The following is a 17,680-nucleotide window of genomic DNA, read 5'->3' on the forward strand; positions in this document are numbered from 1 at the left end:
GCTAGAAAAAAGGAGTAAGTAGACTCCTCCCGAAAACTAGCTGGTAGTTTTACAACCAGCCTTTTCTCTTTTCCGTCTAGCTTTCACCTCTGATTCAAACAGCTCGGTATGATGAAAACGCTATTTTTATTATGATTGCTATTTATTACGTCTGATGTTTGCTAATTTATAATTCTGTTAGGTCTATCGGGAAGTTCTCTCTTATAATACCTTCTTTTACAATAATGGAAAAAGTTCTTTTTTTAATGGAAAGTGGTAGGATATTTATCCTTTGACTGTACGGCAATGTTCTCACTAAAAGAGACACAGAATTTATGGCGCAAAAAAGCATGTGCATATACACTCATGGACAAAAAAAATTAGCGCACCAAGCTAAGGTGCGCTAATTTTTTTGTCCATGAGTGTATATTCCAACTTCAATAGAAAGTATCTGCCAGAACTGAGCGGTGCATCTAATAAATACAAATGTTGTACCACTTTTATTTAAAAAAGGAACTTTTTGTATACTTGTATAATGGGAAGTGTACTTGTGCGGACTGAATTTTTTATGGTAGACCTTGTTAATCAACTTGCCATTTCAGTGTTAACTTCTTTTATCGCTGAAAAAATGTTTTCTTAGTGGTAGCAATATTTATGTTTGTACATATAAATCTTATATTTTAAAGTTGAATTTTAGAATATACCTACCAATGCAAATCAATAATACAAATGTATATAAAGAAGATATATTTGAGTCAATTATATTTTCCCACTCAGATGAATTAGTTAGAGCCCCTCACGGGGCTGTTGCTAAGATAGCTACAACATATGAGTATGAGAGTCAATCATACAGTGATACACGAAAGTCAGCATACACCTTTCAAAATTAACAGAAACTTATTTATTTCAAATATTTACCTAAGAATTGAATTCAATTTAGCTTAAATTGATTAGAAATGAAAAATTGATGAGCAAAAACAGCAGTTTTTTTATCATTAGACATAAAATAATATAAAATATTGGAGAATCAGTCATTTCGCAAGTCACGAAAGTGAACATACAGGAAATTCTACGTTTGAAATTTCCATATTTTAATATTTAGTTGGTTCACCTTTTGAATTTAAAACAGCTCTCATACGATTAAGCATTGAGTAGACCAGTCTTTCGATTACAGTGCTGGGGATTTTTTGCCATTCTTCAAGCAATGCGTTTTTAAGATCGTCTTTGCTTTTAATTTGCCTTTTTCTGATACATCTGTCCAGTTCATCCCATAAATTTTTGATAGGATTCAGGTCGGGGCTTTGAGGAGGGGAGTGCAGTTGTCTTGGAGTGTTGTACAACAGCCATTCCTTGACAACACCAGCTGTGTGCTTTGGATCCAGATCTTGTTGGAATATCCAGTCATTTCCTATGCCTAATTTTCTCACCGATTGCTTCAAATTGTTTTTCAATACATTCAAATAGACAAAACGATCCATAGTGGTTTCTATAAAGACTAAATTGCCAACACCTGAAGCTGAAAAACAGCCCCAAACCATCACTGAACCTCCGCCATGTTTTACTGTAGGAATCAGATTCTTCAATTCTAACTCTGTTCCGGATTGTCGCCAAACTTTTTGCTTACCATCCCAGCCAAAAATGTTAAATTTAGATTCGTCTGTAAAAATAACTTTGCTCCAGTAATCGAAATTATCGTTTTCATGAAGATCCGCAAATGCTAATCTTTTGTCTCTATTGACTTTACTAATGAGAGGTTTTTTACGAGGAATTCTGCTATTATATCCTTCTTCTCTCAAGGCTCTTCTAACACATTCTGGATTTACATCAGTTTCTTTAACCTTTTCAAGATGTTTGGCTATGTCTACTGCAGTAGTTTTCGGATTATTACGAATTGTTCGAATGATTTCTCTTTTATCTCTACCGTTCAATTTTGGTGGTCTATCAGTACGAGGCAAGTTTTCCGTAGTTTTTGTTAAATTATATTTCCTAATTACTCCTTGCACTGTAGCTCTACTTCTACCAATAATTTGACTTATTTGATTGAGTGATTTTGCCTCATTTTTCAATTTAATAACTAGTTCTCTGATTTCTGATGATGTTTCAGTTCTTTTAGTTGCCATTTTAAAATTAGTGAAATAAATTTCATTCAATAATCTCCTCTAAAGCTTATATAAAACAAGGCACAATTCTTACAAATATATTAAAAGAATAAAAAGATGGCCAAATACCTGCAAAAATCTATTTAAATTCAACTGTATGCTCACTTTTGTGAGTTTGAAAAATGCGTATTTTTAACTTAATCTGAAAATGATTATGACAATCTTTTCATTTCATTTCATTTATTAACAGAAAATTGGGTACCTGGGCCGCGCAGCGGCCCCTATCCCATACATCATGAATTAAACATTGTGTGATAACATTTTGATTTTGCAACATTTTGACAATCTTAAAATGTTTGATGTCTATTAGACACATAATGATTCAAATGCATACTGGTAGCTATACGAATGAGAAAAAGAAATTTATTTGCATTTTATTTCAAAAAATGGGAAAATTTGCAAGTGTATACTGACTTTCGTGTATCACTGTATATCTACGTATTCAGAGATGCCAACTTCTGCGGACACGCCAAAATAATTAAAAAAAACGTTTAATAACTTCGAAGTAAATTTTGTAAATATTAGACTGTTTTTGCTTGCTTTTTAAAAGGTATAGCATGACTTAAGTGCTATAAAGTGGCGAATTTTATAAGCTAACGAATTATTGAAAAAAAAGTGGAGGATAAAAATCTGCTAAATTGAATTTATTAAACCAAGAATCAATTGATAAACTGTCACTTTAAAAAATATATTTGCTATCCGGAGCAAGTTGACATCTCTGCGTATTAGTAAAATGGCTTAGATATTAACCACTTTCCAAACTACCGTACATCTTCGTAGCAGATGTCCTATTTTAATTCTAGTAATTTAAAAATCATTATACTTTGACTAAAATATAAGTTAGCAAATATTAGATTGAAGTTTTTACTAGAGTTATAAACTTATGTTAGTCTGGAGTGAGGTGATTTAGACTGAAAGGTGATATAGACTGAAGCTATACTCATTTAATATTTCTTTTTTTAAAAAATAAAAGCGTATCGTTATTGCAAATATAGCGATGAATACAGCGAGTGAATAAAGAAAGTATGAGAACGTGGGAAGAGTACCGACTATCTGAGTTTTCCATAAAATTTTGGTTGATTATTTTTTTTTAATTAATAGACCACATCATATTAATGTATCATCATATTAATGTATCATCATAATTCTAAGGTCAAAAGCGTCAAGGGTCTCTTCTGAGATCCCCATTAGAATTTTTTTTTTATCTTTTCAATTATATTTTATCTTTTAACTTACGAATTATATCTGTCTTATATTATTACTTACGAATTTTTTATCCTATAACTTTGTGGATAATCAATTTATGAGTTTTAGATATTATGTACATTAAAACTGAACACATCTTATGCTTTCTATTTTAAATACGAGGGTGACAAGTAGTGCTTAAAATGTTTATGGTTTAACATAAAATTTGAATTGTCATATGAGGATTTTAAGTCCTATATCAAGGTACAAAAAATATTTTACTCCGTAAGTATTACACAATTCTTCAATTTCGCTTTCTTAACTTACAGGTATAAGACACTTCGTTAATTTCAAACATTTTGCATTCTTAAATTACAAGCATTACACACTTCCTCAATTTTTTAACAGTTTGCATTCTTAAATTAGAAGTATTACACACTTCTTTGATTTCTAACAGTTTGAATTCTTAAATTTCGAATGATACATGTTTCTTAAACTTTTAATAGTTTGCATTTTAAATTACTATATTATCATAATTATAAATATTAAGAACACAGATAAAATAACAATTTTCCAGAATCTTTTTTTTATTTTTTACTTTTATATATATATATAATGAGGTAAAAAAGAACATTTACAAAAGAACTTTTACTTTTTTTTACACTTTATTGTAATTTAATTTATTACACTTTATTTAAAAAAATCCTTTTCATTGAAGGAATTTGCTTTTTCGTTATTCAAACGCGTAAAATACATCAATAAATGTTTTTTTTATTTTATTTTATCCATCGCATAGGTTTTTTATTAGTATTAGTTCATTTACGATTTGTATTCAGAACAACATTTTGAAAGTTCTTACATTCATTCTGTCTCAAGTGCTGAAGGGTGAGATCAGAATTTATAAGAAAAATAAGATAGATGAAGAGAAAGAAAAAATACTTTCGGAATGTTATTTTCACAGTTCAGCTAGCGTGATCATTGTTGTAATTTGCATTTCTTTTATCTCTTACAATCCGATTTTAGGCTTAAGAATAACATCATTCGTGTTATAATCTTGTATAATAAGCACGAGCTTTATAGAATAATAATCTTGTTTTCTCTGCCGTAAACAAGCTGTTCAGTTTTGTCAGCTCTTAAAATGATATCACTTATTCACAGAATATGAAAAATATTTTTTATTTCACGCTTACAATGACATACTCTCGTATTTGAGATTAAAGGATGTAAAAATAAAGCATAATCTTGTTTTATTTTTGTTCTTTTTTTATAATTTTTTTAAAATAAACATTTTGCAATTTTAAAACACAAAAGACCGATGTTTGTAATTTGCTAATTGCTTATTATTATGTTCTCAAAGCTTATTCGAAACTAGAGATTTGCGCAACAGCGCAGAAAGTCTTTAGAAGTGCATTTTTCAATTGAATTCGCATTTAACGGCATTTAAAAAAATAAAAAAACAACTTATTACTACATTTCTGTAATAAAAAAGTTGATGTCATGCTTAAAAATCATCTCACGAATATAATTTCTTTCTTAAAATTTGAAAAATAAGATGATGATATAAAGATTTGTATTTTAAAATATCGATTTATGATATGAAGAAACTTCTTTTAACACGTTCACGCCGGGGTGACCCACCGGTGGGTCACGCTAGATTGTCTCACTTTGGCAGCGCGCCGGAGTAAAAACTGGTAACAATAAATTTCATTTTTTAGTTTTTTTCTGGGAATAGTAAAAATCCATAACTACCAATTGTTTTTAACGGATGCAATTTTTATATTGAATTGCTTCTTCGCCGTGTTAAATTTATTTACAGTGAATTGTCATTGCTGAGAAAAGATTAACTCCTCCCTAATATTATCTAATATTGAAATAGTTCTTCTACCAGTATTTTCTTTTTTCCCGTAGCAGTACTTTCACTTTTCCCGGCGTGAACGTGTTAAAGTTCTTCCTTCCATTTTAGACTTGATGTATTTTGGACAAGCACGGCCTGGAAATTATTTTAAAGTGATAGCTCAATTTTGAAGTTTTCGAATTTGCTATTTTCATTTCACTTATTGTGGTATGAAAACTTCAATACTGTAGTATAAAAATAATAGGTAGTTAAGCAGTCTTATGTAAAGATCGCCATATTATATTATATTATATTATATTATATTATATTATATTATAATATATTATATTATACTATATTATATTACAAATTTATATATGATCCGTTTCTTTGGGTTGTTCATTAAATTGTTCCCATTTACCAGTATCTAATTTACTGTTTTGTTGATTCGTTGAATAACTTTCTTGTTTCCCTTGTTTTTTTCTGCATTTATTCACTCGTTGTATCTAAAATCATTTACATTAGCTATAGAGGAGTTATAATTGAATTACTGGAGCTTACAATTTCTCTGTGGAAAAAAAAAATTTGAGGCATATTTTTCGGATAAATGCAATTCAATTAAAGAAGTATTCCATGTTTAAGAAAAATTATGCTTTATTATTCATTTTCAAATATAAAGTACACATGCTATGGTAAAATTTGAGGCCTGGTAAATTCTAGGTTTAACTGGTAAAACCAAGCTTCTATCAAAGTAGCTTGGTAAATCCTACGTATAACCTTGGATTTTTCAGAATTCGAACTTTTACATTGACATATGTATATGTGTATTGTATAAATATGTAATTTACCCTCTGAGAGAAAAATGCATAAAAGAAAAAATATGCAATTAGATTTTTTTTAACGTTCTTATTATTTTAGGTGCATATCAATAAACGTTTGGAAGTATATTTATAATCATGAAAAAAGAACAAATAATTAAAACGATACATAAATCAACTGACCGCGGCAATGAAATTTATCTTTAATAGAATAAACACTACCTGACCTTGCCGAAGAATAAAATAATACCCACTTTTTCCGTTTGATAAAAGGGTTGGTGTCAATTCAAAGAAAAAAAAAAGCATTTATTCGTTTTTTAAGTCATAAGGAAAATTCGATTTGAAAATGGTACTTAGATGGTAGATCAAACGATCGGTACTAAAAACTTAAATGATGAATAAGATAATCAGTACTAATCTAAAAAATAGGTCATCAATTACTAAATCTTTTGCATTTGCAGTTTGTTGATCGATTTTAATACAAAAAAATATTTTTTTTTACTCAAAGAGTAAAAGTATTTTTTTTCCGTTTTCAATATCATAATAATTTATTTAGTTCACTTTCTTCTTACTTATTGAAATTTGTTTTCAGATAAATATACAAACTCTCGTTTCAAAATTAATTATTTACTAAAATCTGTTTTGCCATGTCCGTATTTTGTTTGAAGAGAACGTGTTAAAGTGTGTGCTATTAACCGAACACCCGTTCATCGTACGATGTGAAAAATCAATATTAATCAGTATTAATCAAAATCAAAACTGAAACACATAAACCGGGACAATTAACTTACCTAAAACGATTTTATTTAATTTTATTTTTATTATTTGTGGCCCTTCCTGGTGACTTAATGTTATCAGATTGAGTAAAAGATGTTTATAGAAGTTCATCGCCACAAAATAAAGATTAGTTTTGCTTAGTATCATTTGGCATAATGTTATGGTTCGAGATCAACTCCTAATAGTTGAAGATTACCATAATCAATCATTTCCTAAGGTACCTATCCCTTACGTATACCCTTCCCGGTGACTTTATGTTATCAGAATAAACATGACACGTTTTTAGAAGTTCATCCCTTCAAAATACAGATTAGTTATATTCAATATCATTTAGCGAAATGCTATTGTTGGAGTTAACTCCGGATAGTCAAAAATGTTCATAATCTATAGTTTTCCAACGTACCATTTCTCAGATACCAACCTATGCCTTTCCGGGTGACTTTATGTTATCAGAATAAGCAAGTCATGTTTTTATAAGTTCATCCTTTGAAGATAAAGATAATTATATTCAGTATCATTTGGCATTATCCTATTACAGGAGTTAAACTTCTGATATTCAAAACAACAATTTTCTTCTGCACATATTCCTTTCGGTGAGGAATAAAAGCCTATTTCCACGTAGATGTATTGATACCAATATTAGTATATTAACTACTTGTTTAAAAACACTAATGAACATAATAGCAGCTGTACCTATTACTAAAATTAATTAACCATCGTTGGCGGCAATAATAATGAGGAGACTTTTCATAGTTTTTCCAGTTTTTCCAAGTACCTTTTATCCATTAATTTAGCTTTTTAGCCCAAAGCTTATTTTCGTATTTTTATTTGTACCTGTAACCAAAATTAATTAAGTTCCTTAATTTGCACCTATTACCGGAATTAATTAGTACCTTTTCTTCATAAATGATATATGTAGTACCCTTTAAAATGTGATATTCAGAATTTACCCTAATTTTTAGATGACTTAACATATAACTTTAATTTAGTAGTTCTTGTTGAGTTTCCTCTTATTAATTTTATAGAAACACGAATCATTATTTAAAAAAAAGCATGTGGTTTTCATGTTGACATGTTTAACTTCAAGTTGAACATGGTTTACATGTTGAACTTCAGGTGACGTTGTAATTTCTAAAAGCTCCTCAGTATCGATATTTTTTTAAAGTATTTACTTTAAAATAACATATTTCAAAACTCAGTCATTTCCCCCAACCAATATTTAAGGCTCTATCTTATACACTGAAGTTACCAGAAGTCTGATAAGTTTTGAAAGCTTGCTAAAGTCTCACCACTTGTTACTATATGCAGAGGTGAGCAAAACTATCACCTTCTACATCAGAAAGCCGCCACACGGTATTTTATAAATATTCTGCGCAGACTATTTAAAAAGTGAACCAGTTATGCGTATGATCCCAAATTCTATTTTAAAAGTAATCTAGAGAAATTTATGATATATATATATTTGAGAATTGAATCTGCAGTGGTTGACAAGTGAATAAGACAAACCAATCATGTTCATAAATTAAACAAATCTTTAAACATATATTTGCTATCGTATTTTAAGTAGATTTTGTATTAAATGGCTCATTTATAAACTAGTTTGCCTTCATAGTGGTCTGATCGGACTACCTATTAGAAACTGCGTGGAGGCTATCAGTTGTAGAAGGCGTTGGCAAAACTAATTGCAATAGGGAACAATTTTGTTTAGTTTTATGTTATATGAGTTTTTTTTAACAGATATGGGATGCTTTTGCATCACTGATTTTAAATATACAATCAGTTTCTCTCTTCAAACTGTAGTTTTTATACACTTGAATTATATATTCCTAACCAGGAATTTCTAAAATTAACTCTGGCGAATACTGTTTTCCCACCTCTCCAAATGTTTTACCCTTCCAAGGCGATAATATACTTTAGTTTATGATGCGATACACAGAGATGCCAACTTCCTTTCGATTGCGGACAAATATTTTCTAATGACAGTGTTTTAATGTATGATTCTTGGTATAGTAAACTCGATTTATGGGGTTTTTAGCCAACTTTTACTTCTTAATAATTCAAAGGCTTATGTAGAGCTAGAGCTATATTGATACAGTTATTCCGTTTTGAGTCTTTTAAAAAGATGGCAAAATTAACCGAAAATCTGTAAATTTAATTTATTGTTCTCTATCGTTCCTTAAAATATTTCGTTGAATCCGGATCAGTTGGCATGTCTGGATACATTAAATATGATATTTTTGTTTTGTTTTAAGTATTATTTTCAAAGACGCAGACAACTGTATGTGTAATATATATAAATCTATATGTTCTTTATATAAACTTGTATATTCAGGCAAAAAATAAACTTAACTGAAAATACCGATTTGAAAAAAAAATCTTAATCTCACAAAGAAAAAAAAAATTAAAAAAAAAAAATGATTTTAGATTTAGAAGCTTCACACTCGAATCAGGTAAGATTAAGTTCTAGTATAAGTGTAAGAAAAAACTTGTCCCCCCCCACAGGTCATCAAATATTGAAACATTTAGTTTAAAATAATATAGTCAATATTGTGACTATTTATTTGCTTATACTTTAAAAGTTGTCATAAATGTGAAGTTTGAAACGATGCGTTTAAGATTGCTACAACATTATTTTGATGAATTACAGATTCTTTTTGATAAACATTTTTTACCAAAGACTATCTGAAGGTTTTGTTAATTGTTTTAAAATTGTCAGATTTTTCTTAATTCCTATTTCTATTATCTTAAAAGTGTGAATTTATCTATAACATAGAAAGAATTTATAATTAAATATTTTTTTTGAATTTGTTATGAAAGTTAAATAAACTTATGCTCTCTAGTGCTTAAAAAGGAACGAAATTATCTTGAATATTTCTGAATCCGTGCATTTGACATTTTTTTGTTAAATTTTGATTTATTCCACTAATATTCTAATTTGAGAGTACGACTGAAAATCTACTCCTTAATTATTGCAGAAGCATTTTATAAATTTATGAAAATAAATTCATTTCTGTTACAGTTTATTAATATCGCAATACGAATTAGTTTGATTTTTCAATTTACATTTTACTACCGCTTCGTAAAATTATTATTTATAATATAAAAAAGTTTGCTTGCAAAAAGTTGTAAAAATTTTTTTACGATTTCAAAACTAGATTCGCGACGCCTTCTCGATCGCCTGGGAATAAAATTATTTTCAGTTACTTTCAAACTGTTTCGTGTTTACTATTTTATCATTTCTCCATAGGTTCTAAATGTGGCTTTAAAACTAATAGGAATTTCAGTTTTTTTTTGAAATATCGCTTCGACATTTAGAGGTTTTGCACAGCAGAGCTTTTTATATAAGCAAATTTTTCTGTGAAAAACGTTTTGTGGTAGGGGGAGGGCTGAATCTCCCCCCCCCACACACAATATATTTAATACAATATATTTAAACTTTCAACCCCAATTGTTCACGCTTTGAGAATTTGTACACCATCGAAGGTGTCTAAATAGGAAGTTTTACCCAGGTTTGCAGTTAAAAAGGCTAATTAACAAAAACCACAGTAAACATTGTCCCTTAACCCTTTCGGGAACAGCAAATTCCGAACTAGAATTTTACTGAGGTAGGACATTAGCAAGTGTGACTTTAGACAGTACATTTTAAGTGAAGCGATATATTTCAACTCTTTGTTGTTTAATGAATAGTGGTTGCTAAACATTTAAAAGCCATTAGTTTTATATTTCTGGTGGTTTGACACATTATTTGAATTAGTGTGGTGAGACTACATTTCACCGGAAAGGGTTAACTCAAGCATACTTAATTGTGCATAGATGAGGGGCATCTCTACGGAATTTACTAAGTGGTGTCTATCTTTAATTCGATTGTTCTTCAGTGTAATATAAACTGACCAACGTCCTCGGAAAATCGAATAATTGATTGCAAAATTTCAAAACGGAAAATTCACTGCTTTGCTTTTCCAATTCAATATCTCGAGAACAGAATTCCTTCGCAGAGATTCTTTAACAGAATTGCATTTTTTTAAAGTTTCCTAAGAAGAGTGGTCACGAAAATTATTAATTTCTATTTTATTCAATATGAGGCTTTCTAATAAGTATATATACAGTAATAAGGGACAATGTAAAGTCAATATAAAATAATATGGGACATAAGTGACAGTAAAAAAACGGATGACATTGTTTTGTTTAGCTGCGAAAATATAGTAAACGTTTCTAATAACCCTTTTGAAGGCCGTGGTAAGTATACTTATCACCACGTTTTANGCCGAACGCGGAACCCCCAGTGTTAGTTCCCAAGCATGCTTGGTACTCATTTTATCGACCCACTGAAGGGATGAAAGGCCATGTTATCACCAAAAAAATGGCATTTTTATAAACTAAATGAGTTTTTTTTTGTATATATCAATTACTGTTCTTAAAACAATTTCAATTCCAAAAATACTTTAATTTACCTTTACTAGAAATAAAGGGCCCATTAAAGGGTTAACACATAGCATCAAAAATGCGTATAATGTTTGTTCAACATGATTTGCAATTATTTTGAAAATTTGCTTTAATAGGACTAAGAATTGACTAAGAATAGGACTAGAATTGACTAAGGGACTGGGGATAGAAGTGTCCTTTTACGCATTCAAATTGAGCTGTTATTCTTTATATTTAGGATACAACCAGTGGAATACTTTTAAAAGACAGTTGGAAAGCTTTGATGGCTTTTAAAAAGCCAAAAACATCTTAGTTAGAAAAATAAATCAAATAAAAGTAAATCCAGTTTTTCTTTATGTTAATATCTATACAGTTTAGGTAGTCATCAGCATGAAATTAATATAATTCATAAAGGTTTTGTTTTCCTATAAAAGATTTTTGTATCCATAAATCAATGGTATTTACCTGTGATATTTATTTTTCTCATTCTATTATGCTTTGTTTCCTTATGTTCGTTTTGTTATGCTTGTTTCGTTCTTACAATGTAATTCTATAATATTACCTTAATACGCTGTAAAATTTATTGATAAACTTATAACTTAACTTATTGTATCTAAGTTTATTAACCGTTTTACAATTATTTTTTTTTAATGTAAATTTCATCAATATAGTATTATTTACAGTTCAAGAGATTTGTTTTATGAAAGTCAAAATGAGTCAAAAGCAGTCAAAATGACTGAATTGTGAATGAATAAATAAATTTGTTTAAAATTAATTTTTCGCATTTTTTACATTATTTACAGTTAATGTATTTAGTTATTAGTAAATATTAGCAACAAAAAAAATTATATGTTGTACAAAAAGTCACAAAATTCTAAGAAATTGTGTCATTATATACACCATTGTTTTTCTAATTGAAATTAAAAGCAGTCAAAATGACTTCCTTAGGCAATCTAGTGCTAAGAGATTCGATCAGTTTCATGCACAATGTGATGCATGCACAAATCGTATTTCATATATCAGCCTGTTTGGTAAATAAAAACGTTAAATTACGCTTGTGCAGTCACCAAATTTATAATACCAATATATCTTTATTTTCAATGTTATTTTTAAAAAACTGATTGCTAAACAAAATTATTTATGTTCATTAACAGATCTTAATAGAATCTTTAAGGAAATTCTTGGACGTGGGTAAAGGATGTACAAGCGTAAGCAAACAGAATTCTTTTTACTTCGTACAAAAAATTGTTTTACGTCAAGGGACAACAATTATTGCCAAGTGTTGGTGTTTTTGATCGGCGGCAGCAAATAGGAGACTTAGACCCTAGTTCATTAATATTTTCTCATCTTCGTTTAAAAAAGTTGATTGACGATGATTCTGACCACCACAACATATAAATAATTCAAATATAAATATATAAAAAGTATTACAGTAATCATTAAAAATATTAATAAGATTCGTACAGGTATTTAAATATTTTTAAAAAATTGCATCAAGATTGTAATAAAAAAGCAAGAATTTATTTACTAGCATTCTTGTAATAATAAAGAATTCTGAAGCCAAGATTCCGCAACTAGATACAGAACTGACAACTTTCTACGCTTCTCGTAAAAAATTATTCCAGGGGTACCTAAGCTAATGTTTTAGTGTATTATTTTTTACTCATTTAAATCTTATCTTCCGCACCACTACATATAAATGATAAGTTCATATGCAACGCCACTTTGTGATGAGACTTTTAAAATGCTGGTAAAATTAGCAAAAAATTCTGAAAGCGTTGGTTTTTAAATTTTACCCCTCTATAAAATATTTTGCAAAAAGCGTACCAAATGACAGAGATAATCACATTCATATTTTCTTATTCTAAGATTTTTTAAATTTTTTAAGGACATTGCGAAACCTGTATCAAGCATTTGTATATTTAACACGTTCACGCTAGATTGTCTCATCTTGCCAGCGCACCTGAGTAAAAACTGGTAACAATAAATTTCATTTTTTAGTTTTTATCCGGGAATAATAAAAATCTATAATTACCAATTGTTTTTGACTGATGCAATTTTTATATTGAATAGCTTCTTCGCCGTGATAAATTTCCTTACAGTGAATTGTTATTGTTGAGAATCGATTAACTCCTCCCGAATATTATCTAATATTGAAATAGTTCTTCTACCAGTATATTCTCTTTTCCGTCCCGCTTTCAGACCTGTTCTNATATTTGGCGGCACACAAAAAAACCACGCCACAGTGGTTGAGAATCACTGTTTTAGTGTATTATTTTTTACTAATTTAATCTTATTTTCCACACCACTACATATAAATGATAAGTTCATATGCAACGCCACTTTGTAATGAGGCCTTTAAAATGCTGGTAAAATTACCAAAAATTCTGAAAGCTTTGGATTTTAAATGTTATACCTCTATAAAATATTTTGCAAAAAGCGTAGCAAATCACAGAGATAATCACTTTTGGAAACATACTTGGTGTAAGCCAATTTATCAAAATATTTCATATTTTCTTATTCTAAGATTTTTTAAAATTTTTTAAAGAGTTTACGAACCCTGTATCAAGCATTTGTATATTTAAAATAATTCCTGATTGCAATTGTAAAACAATAAACTCTACCACGGAGAGAATCACCTGAAAATGTACAAACGGCAACTTATTAATTTCTGAAGAAAAGCGCAAATTATTTGAATTTATATTCTATCTCAGGAATCTTTCCGCTGAATTTAATAGTTTAACACTGTTAATAACAACAGTCGTGTGGCATTATTTTGATTCTGAATGGCTATTTTCTCTTTCTTGTAGTTGACACCTTTCAGCCGTCGCATGCGGCAGAAAAGGAAGAAGGCCGTCCACTCATCAAAGTCTCGAATTGTGGATCTGCAACGGCGACTTTGGATTACGATAGTGGTGTGGCGGATCTGAGGAAAGAGCGAGAGCTTCACACGGACGTGAATGTTGAACTTTCTGTGTTTTGGGTTTGTGGTTGGAAACTCGTGGCACTACATTGGCCACGCCTTACCAGGTGAGTACTCATAGAACTTGGTGTGCAACTTTACGAACCACATTTTAATGTTTACTATTTCCATATCGTGCGATGGAACATATTAATTAATTAAGGCTGTTTCTCGAGGGCTTTGTCGTAATATGAAATTCTGCTTTTTGCGAATAATATGCATTTTTTTTCATAATTGATCTGAGTTTGCAATAGTTACTGTTACGAGTTTATCTTATCAAAAGCCATTGTTGGTCTATGCTTATTTTGAAAATGGGGCAAAACGCCAATATGGAGAAAAAGCACAGTTTTGTGAAAATGAAAAGCGTTTGTGGTCTAATTTTTTTAATATTTAAAATCTTACTCCAATGCTGCATAACTTGGGCTCATAAAATTTGCAAAAACTGAGAATAAGGCAGTGATTTTGAGAATTTACATCTAAGTGGAAAAATGTCGCCAAATTGGCGATTTTTAAAAAAGTTTAATATCTTTTAAAATATTTTTAAAGTTATTTGTCCGTTCTAATGCCCAGATAATTCTCCACGTCAAGATCATATATACAGTTTAAAATCATTGCATTGCTTCAAGTGTAAGGCACTTAAACTATGACTTTTTTATTTTGCTTGGCGACCGAGCTTTGAAAAATAGTGTTAAGTATATTATAACTAGAGACAGTTCGAGATTACAGTTTTTTTAAACTTAAAATTGAAATATTGCTCTTAATTATATACAGTTTTTAAAAAAATGAAAAAAAGCAAGATGTAGTAAAATGTCTAACGAAGATAGTTTTTTGTTTGTTTAATTAGTGTTGTCGATTCTATTGATATGATATATTGTCACATTATTATCATCGTTACGTTATTGTGTTGTTTTACGTCATGTAAATTACATTCAAATTTAATATTTTATTATAAATATGAAATGGACTTTTAATATAATTTCACGACCCCAAGAAGTTGTTAAAAATCAAATAATTTCTCCACCGACCTCTATGATTTTTTTTATTCATTTATTATTTTTCTTAAAAAAAAAGAAATAAAAAAAAAACTGTATCGAAATCATGCTAAAAATAATTTTCAGATTATATACATCGAATAGAAAGGAATATCAGATGAAAAGAAACCTGTAACATTTTAAAAACAAATAAGCTATTCAAAAAAAAAATTTTTTTTTTTTAATAATCTCAATTTTCAACTCTCTGATGATACCTTAAATTATTAAAAAAAGTCGTATTTTTAAAATTCATTCATTCTATAACTATTAAACCGATTTCACTCCAATTTTTTTATTTTGCCATGTAAAATTACATTCTTAAAGATGATGTAAAAGTTGTATAACCTACATTTCCAAATTTTTCAACTATTATCAAATAAAACAATAAAAAAATAATAAATATTTATTAAAAGTTATTTTTAGTATGGAATTATCTTTGAATAAATAAAGCTTATAATTTGTGCGAAAATGTTTCAATTCGATTAAAAAGTTCTTGAAATAAGGCAAAATACGCAAAAAGTAAAATTAATAAAGGATCCAAACTTTGAACTTCTCACTTAACTAAACTATTCCGACCATATTTCCCAAACTGCGGGTCTTAAGATTATTGTTAGGATTTTCGTATGTTTATTTAAATTATTCATGCGCAGTGCTAGTCACAATCGTAATAAATAAACTTTTATACTAATTACCTCTTTTAAAAATAAGAAGAAAATCAGGAGAATCGACAGCCATGCAATCTTCAAATGCTACAACTTCGTAGAAAAAGGATTGACCTTATTTGGTTTGATTGCCAGCTGAACAGGAATAAATTACTTCTGAACGAAACTGCTGTTATGTAATTTTTATTTTAACAAAGTGATTTGCAATATGCATGATTCCTTTTACTTTTCGAATAGATCATAAATGTATTTGCACGAAATTTTAATTATAAAAACTCCTGCTATAATGCAATGCATATAAATGATTTAAAAGTTCATAAGCAACGCCACATTTTTCCGGTTTTCTTGTTATGAGGCTTTTAAAATGATGGTAAATTTTCCAAAAATACTGAAAGCTTTGGTTTTTAAATGCTTACAACTCTATAAAATATTTTACAAAAAGCGCAGTAGCTGGCAGGCCTTAAAACGTGTTTTTTTATTATTTTTTTAACCTCTATATGTAAGTAGATGCACATATTTTGTTTATTTAAGGTAAAATATAATAACGAAATAATAGTTCGAACAGTTTTTATTTTTTTTTAAAAATATAATAAATGACAAATAATAAATAATTGTGTTCAAATGTTTCTGGGTTTTAACGGGTTAATAATTTGTTATATTTGAACTGAAGTTAAAAAAAATTCTATTATCCTTACTCTATTAGCTATTAGTTTGTATATATGTAAATAAAAGACACGAAACGTTTTAACATTTAAGCTTCACATTAAGCTTCATATAAGCTTCAAACAAAGTTCGACATTAATTTGAAATGATGTAGCACATTAGTTTCATATCTTTCTGAGATTTAAGCTACATTAAATGATATTCCGTAAATATCAACTTTTTGCATTTTGCGTAAAATGATGTTCAAATTTATATTTAAAGTGCTAATAAAATTCTTTCATACTTAACTATTTATTTCTTCAATTTATAAGCTTAGTTAAATGATTTTATCCACCATTACATTTAAATGAATAAAACATATGATAAGTTTACGAGTACGTGCTTAAAATCTTATAAAATAAAATGCGCATTCATATAATAAACATGCATATATTTGTCTGTAATAGTAATACAATTTTCATTTTACTACCTCAGGAGAAAAGCATTCTTGGAAAGATTAATAGTCGGCAAGTATTATATTAAATGTAATACATACAGAATTTACTTTAATCTCCTTTTCAAGTTGTATTAAGCTATTTAATATCACAAAAAGTTTTAAATAGTGATATTATATAAAAAAAAGGTATTAAGTTTCATTACAAAATGCGTATATATGTATTGATTTACATATATTGCACATAAATGATTTTTATTCTCTTTTTTAATGTTAGTTTTTTTTATACTTTATTTTAGTATTTCTTAACTTGTCCCTGAAAGTGTAGATTACAGTTAGCAAATAAAAATCACATGTCGTTATCTAGAAATTTACGTTCATGTTTTTTCTTAACTATTTGTGCCATAAAATACTTTTTGTTTGCTTAGCCCTATTTCAGATATTTCGGATACACGGACTTTGTTAGTAAAAATGGTTTTAGTCAAATAAACCTCGTATACTTTTATATTAATATATTTCTTTTTTCAAATTTTATATAGATTCTAAGAAAACTGAAATGTAAAAAAAGCTAAAAGCTTATGTAAAGTTACCTTTTATGTAAAAATACGAATTTATGTATAAAATAGTAATCGATGAAACATATAGATGATTTTTAGATGGATAAATGCATTGAAAATAATATTTAATTCTTTGTAGCAGTTTTGAGATGTTTTTCGGAAAAACTAAAATGGATGGCTGTAAATTAATTAAACTGT

At 28.7% G+C, this 17,680-nt stretch overlaps 1 protein-coding gene across 1 annotated transcript in view; it reads left to right on the forward strand.

Moving 5' to 3' along the window:
- LOC107436601 (thyroid hormone receptor beta-A) overlaps nt 1-17,680 on the forward strand; it is a 77,009-nt gene that overhangs the window by 7,131 nt on the left and 52,198 nt on the right. The window contains exon 2 of the mRNA XM_043051519.2: nt 13,985-14,204. Within this exon, the coding sequence (XP_042907453.1) occupies nt 14,135-14,204 (70 nt within the window). The 5' untranslated portion in view covers nt 13,985-14,134. The remainder of the gene's footprint in view (nt 1-13,984; nt 14,205-17,680) is intronic.

Source organism: Parasteatoda tepidariorum, chromosome 9, assembly GCF_043381705.1.
Source record: "Parasteatoda tepidariorum isolate YZ-2023 chromosome 9, CAS_Ptep_4.0, whole genome shotgun sequence".
Taxonomy (NCBI): domain Eukaryota; kingdom Metazoa; phylum Arthropoda; class Arachnida; order Araneae; family Theridiidae; genus Parasteatoda; species Parasteatoda tepidariorum.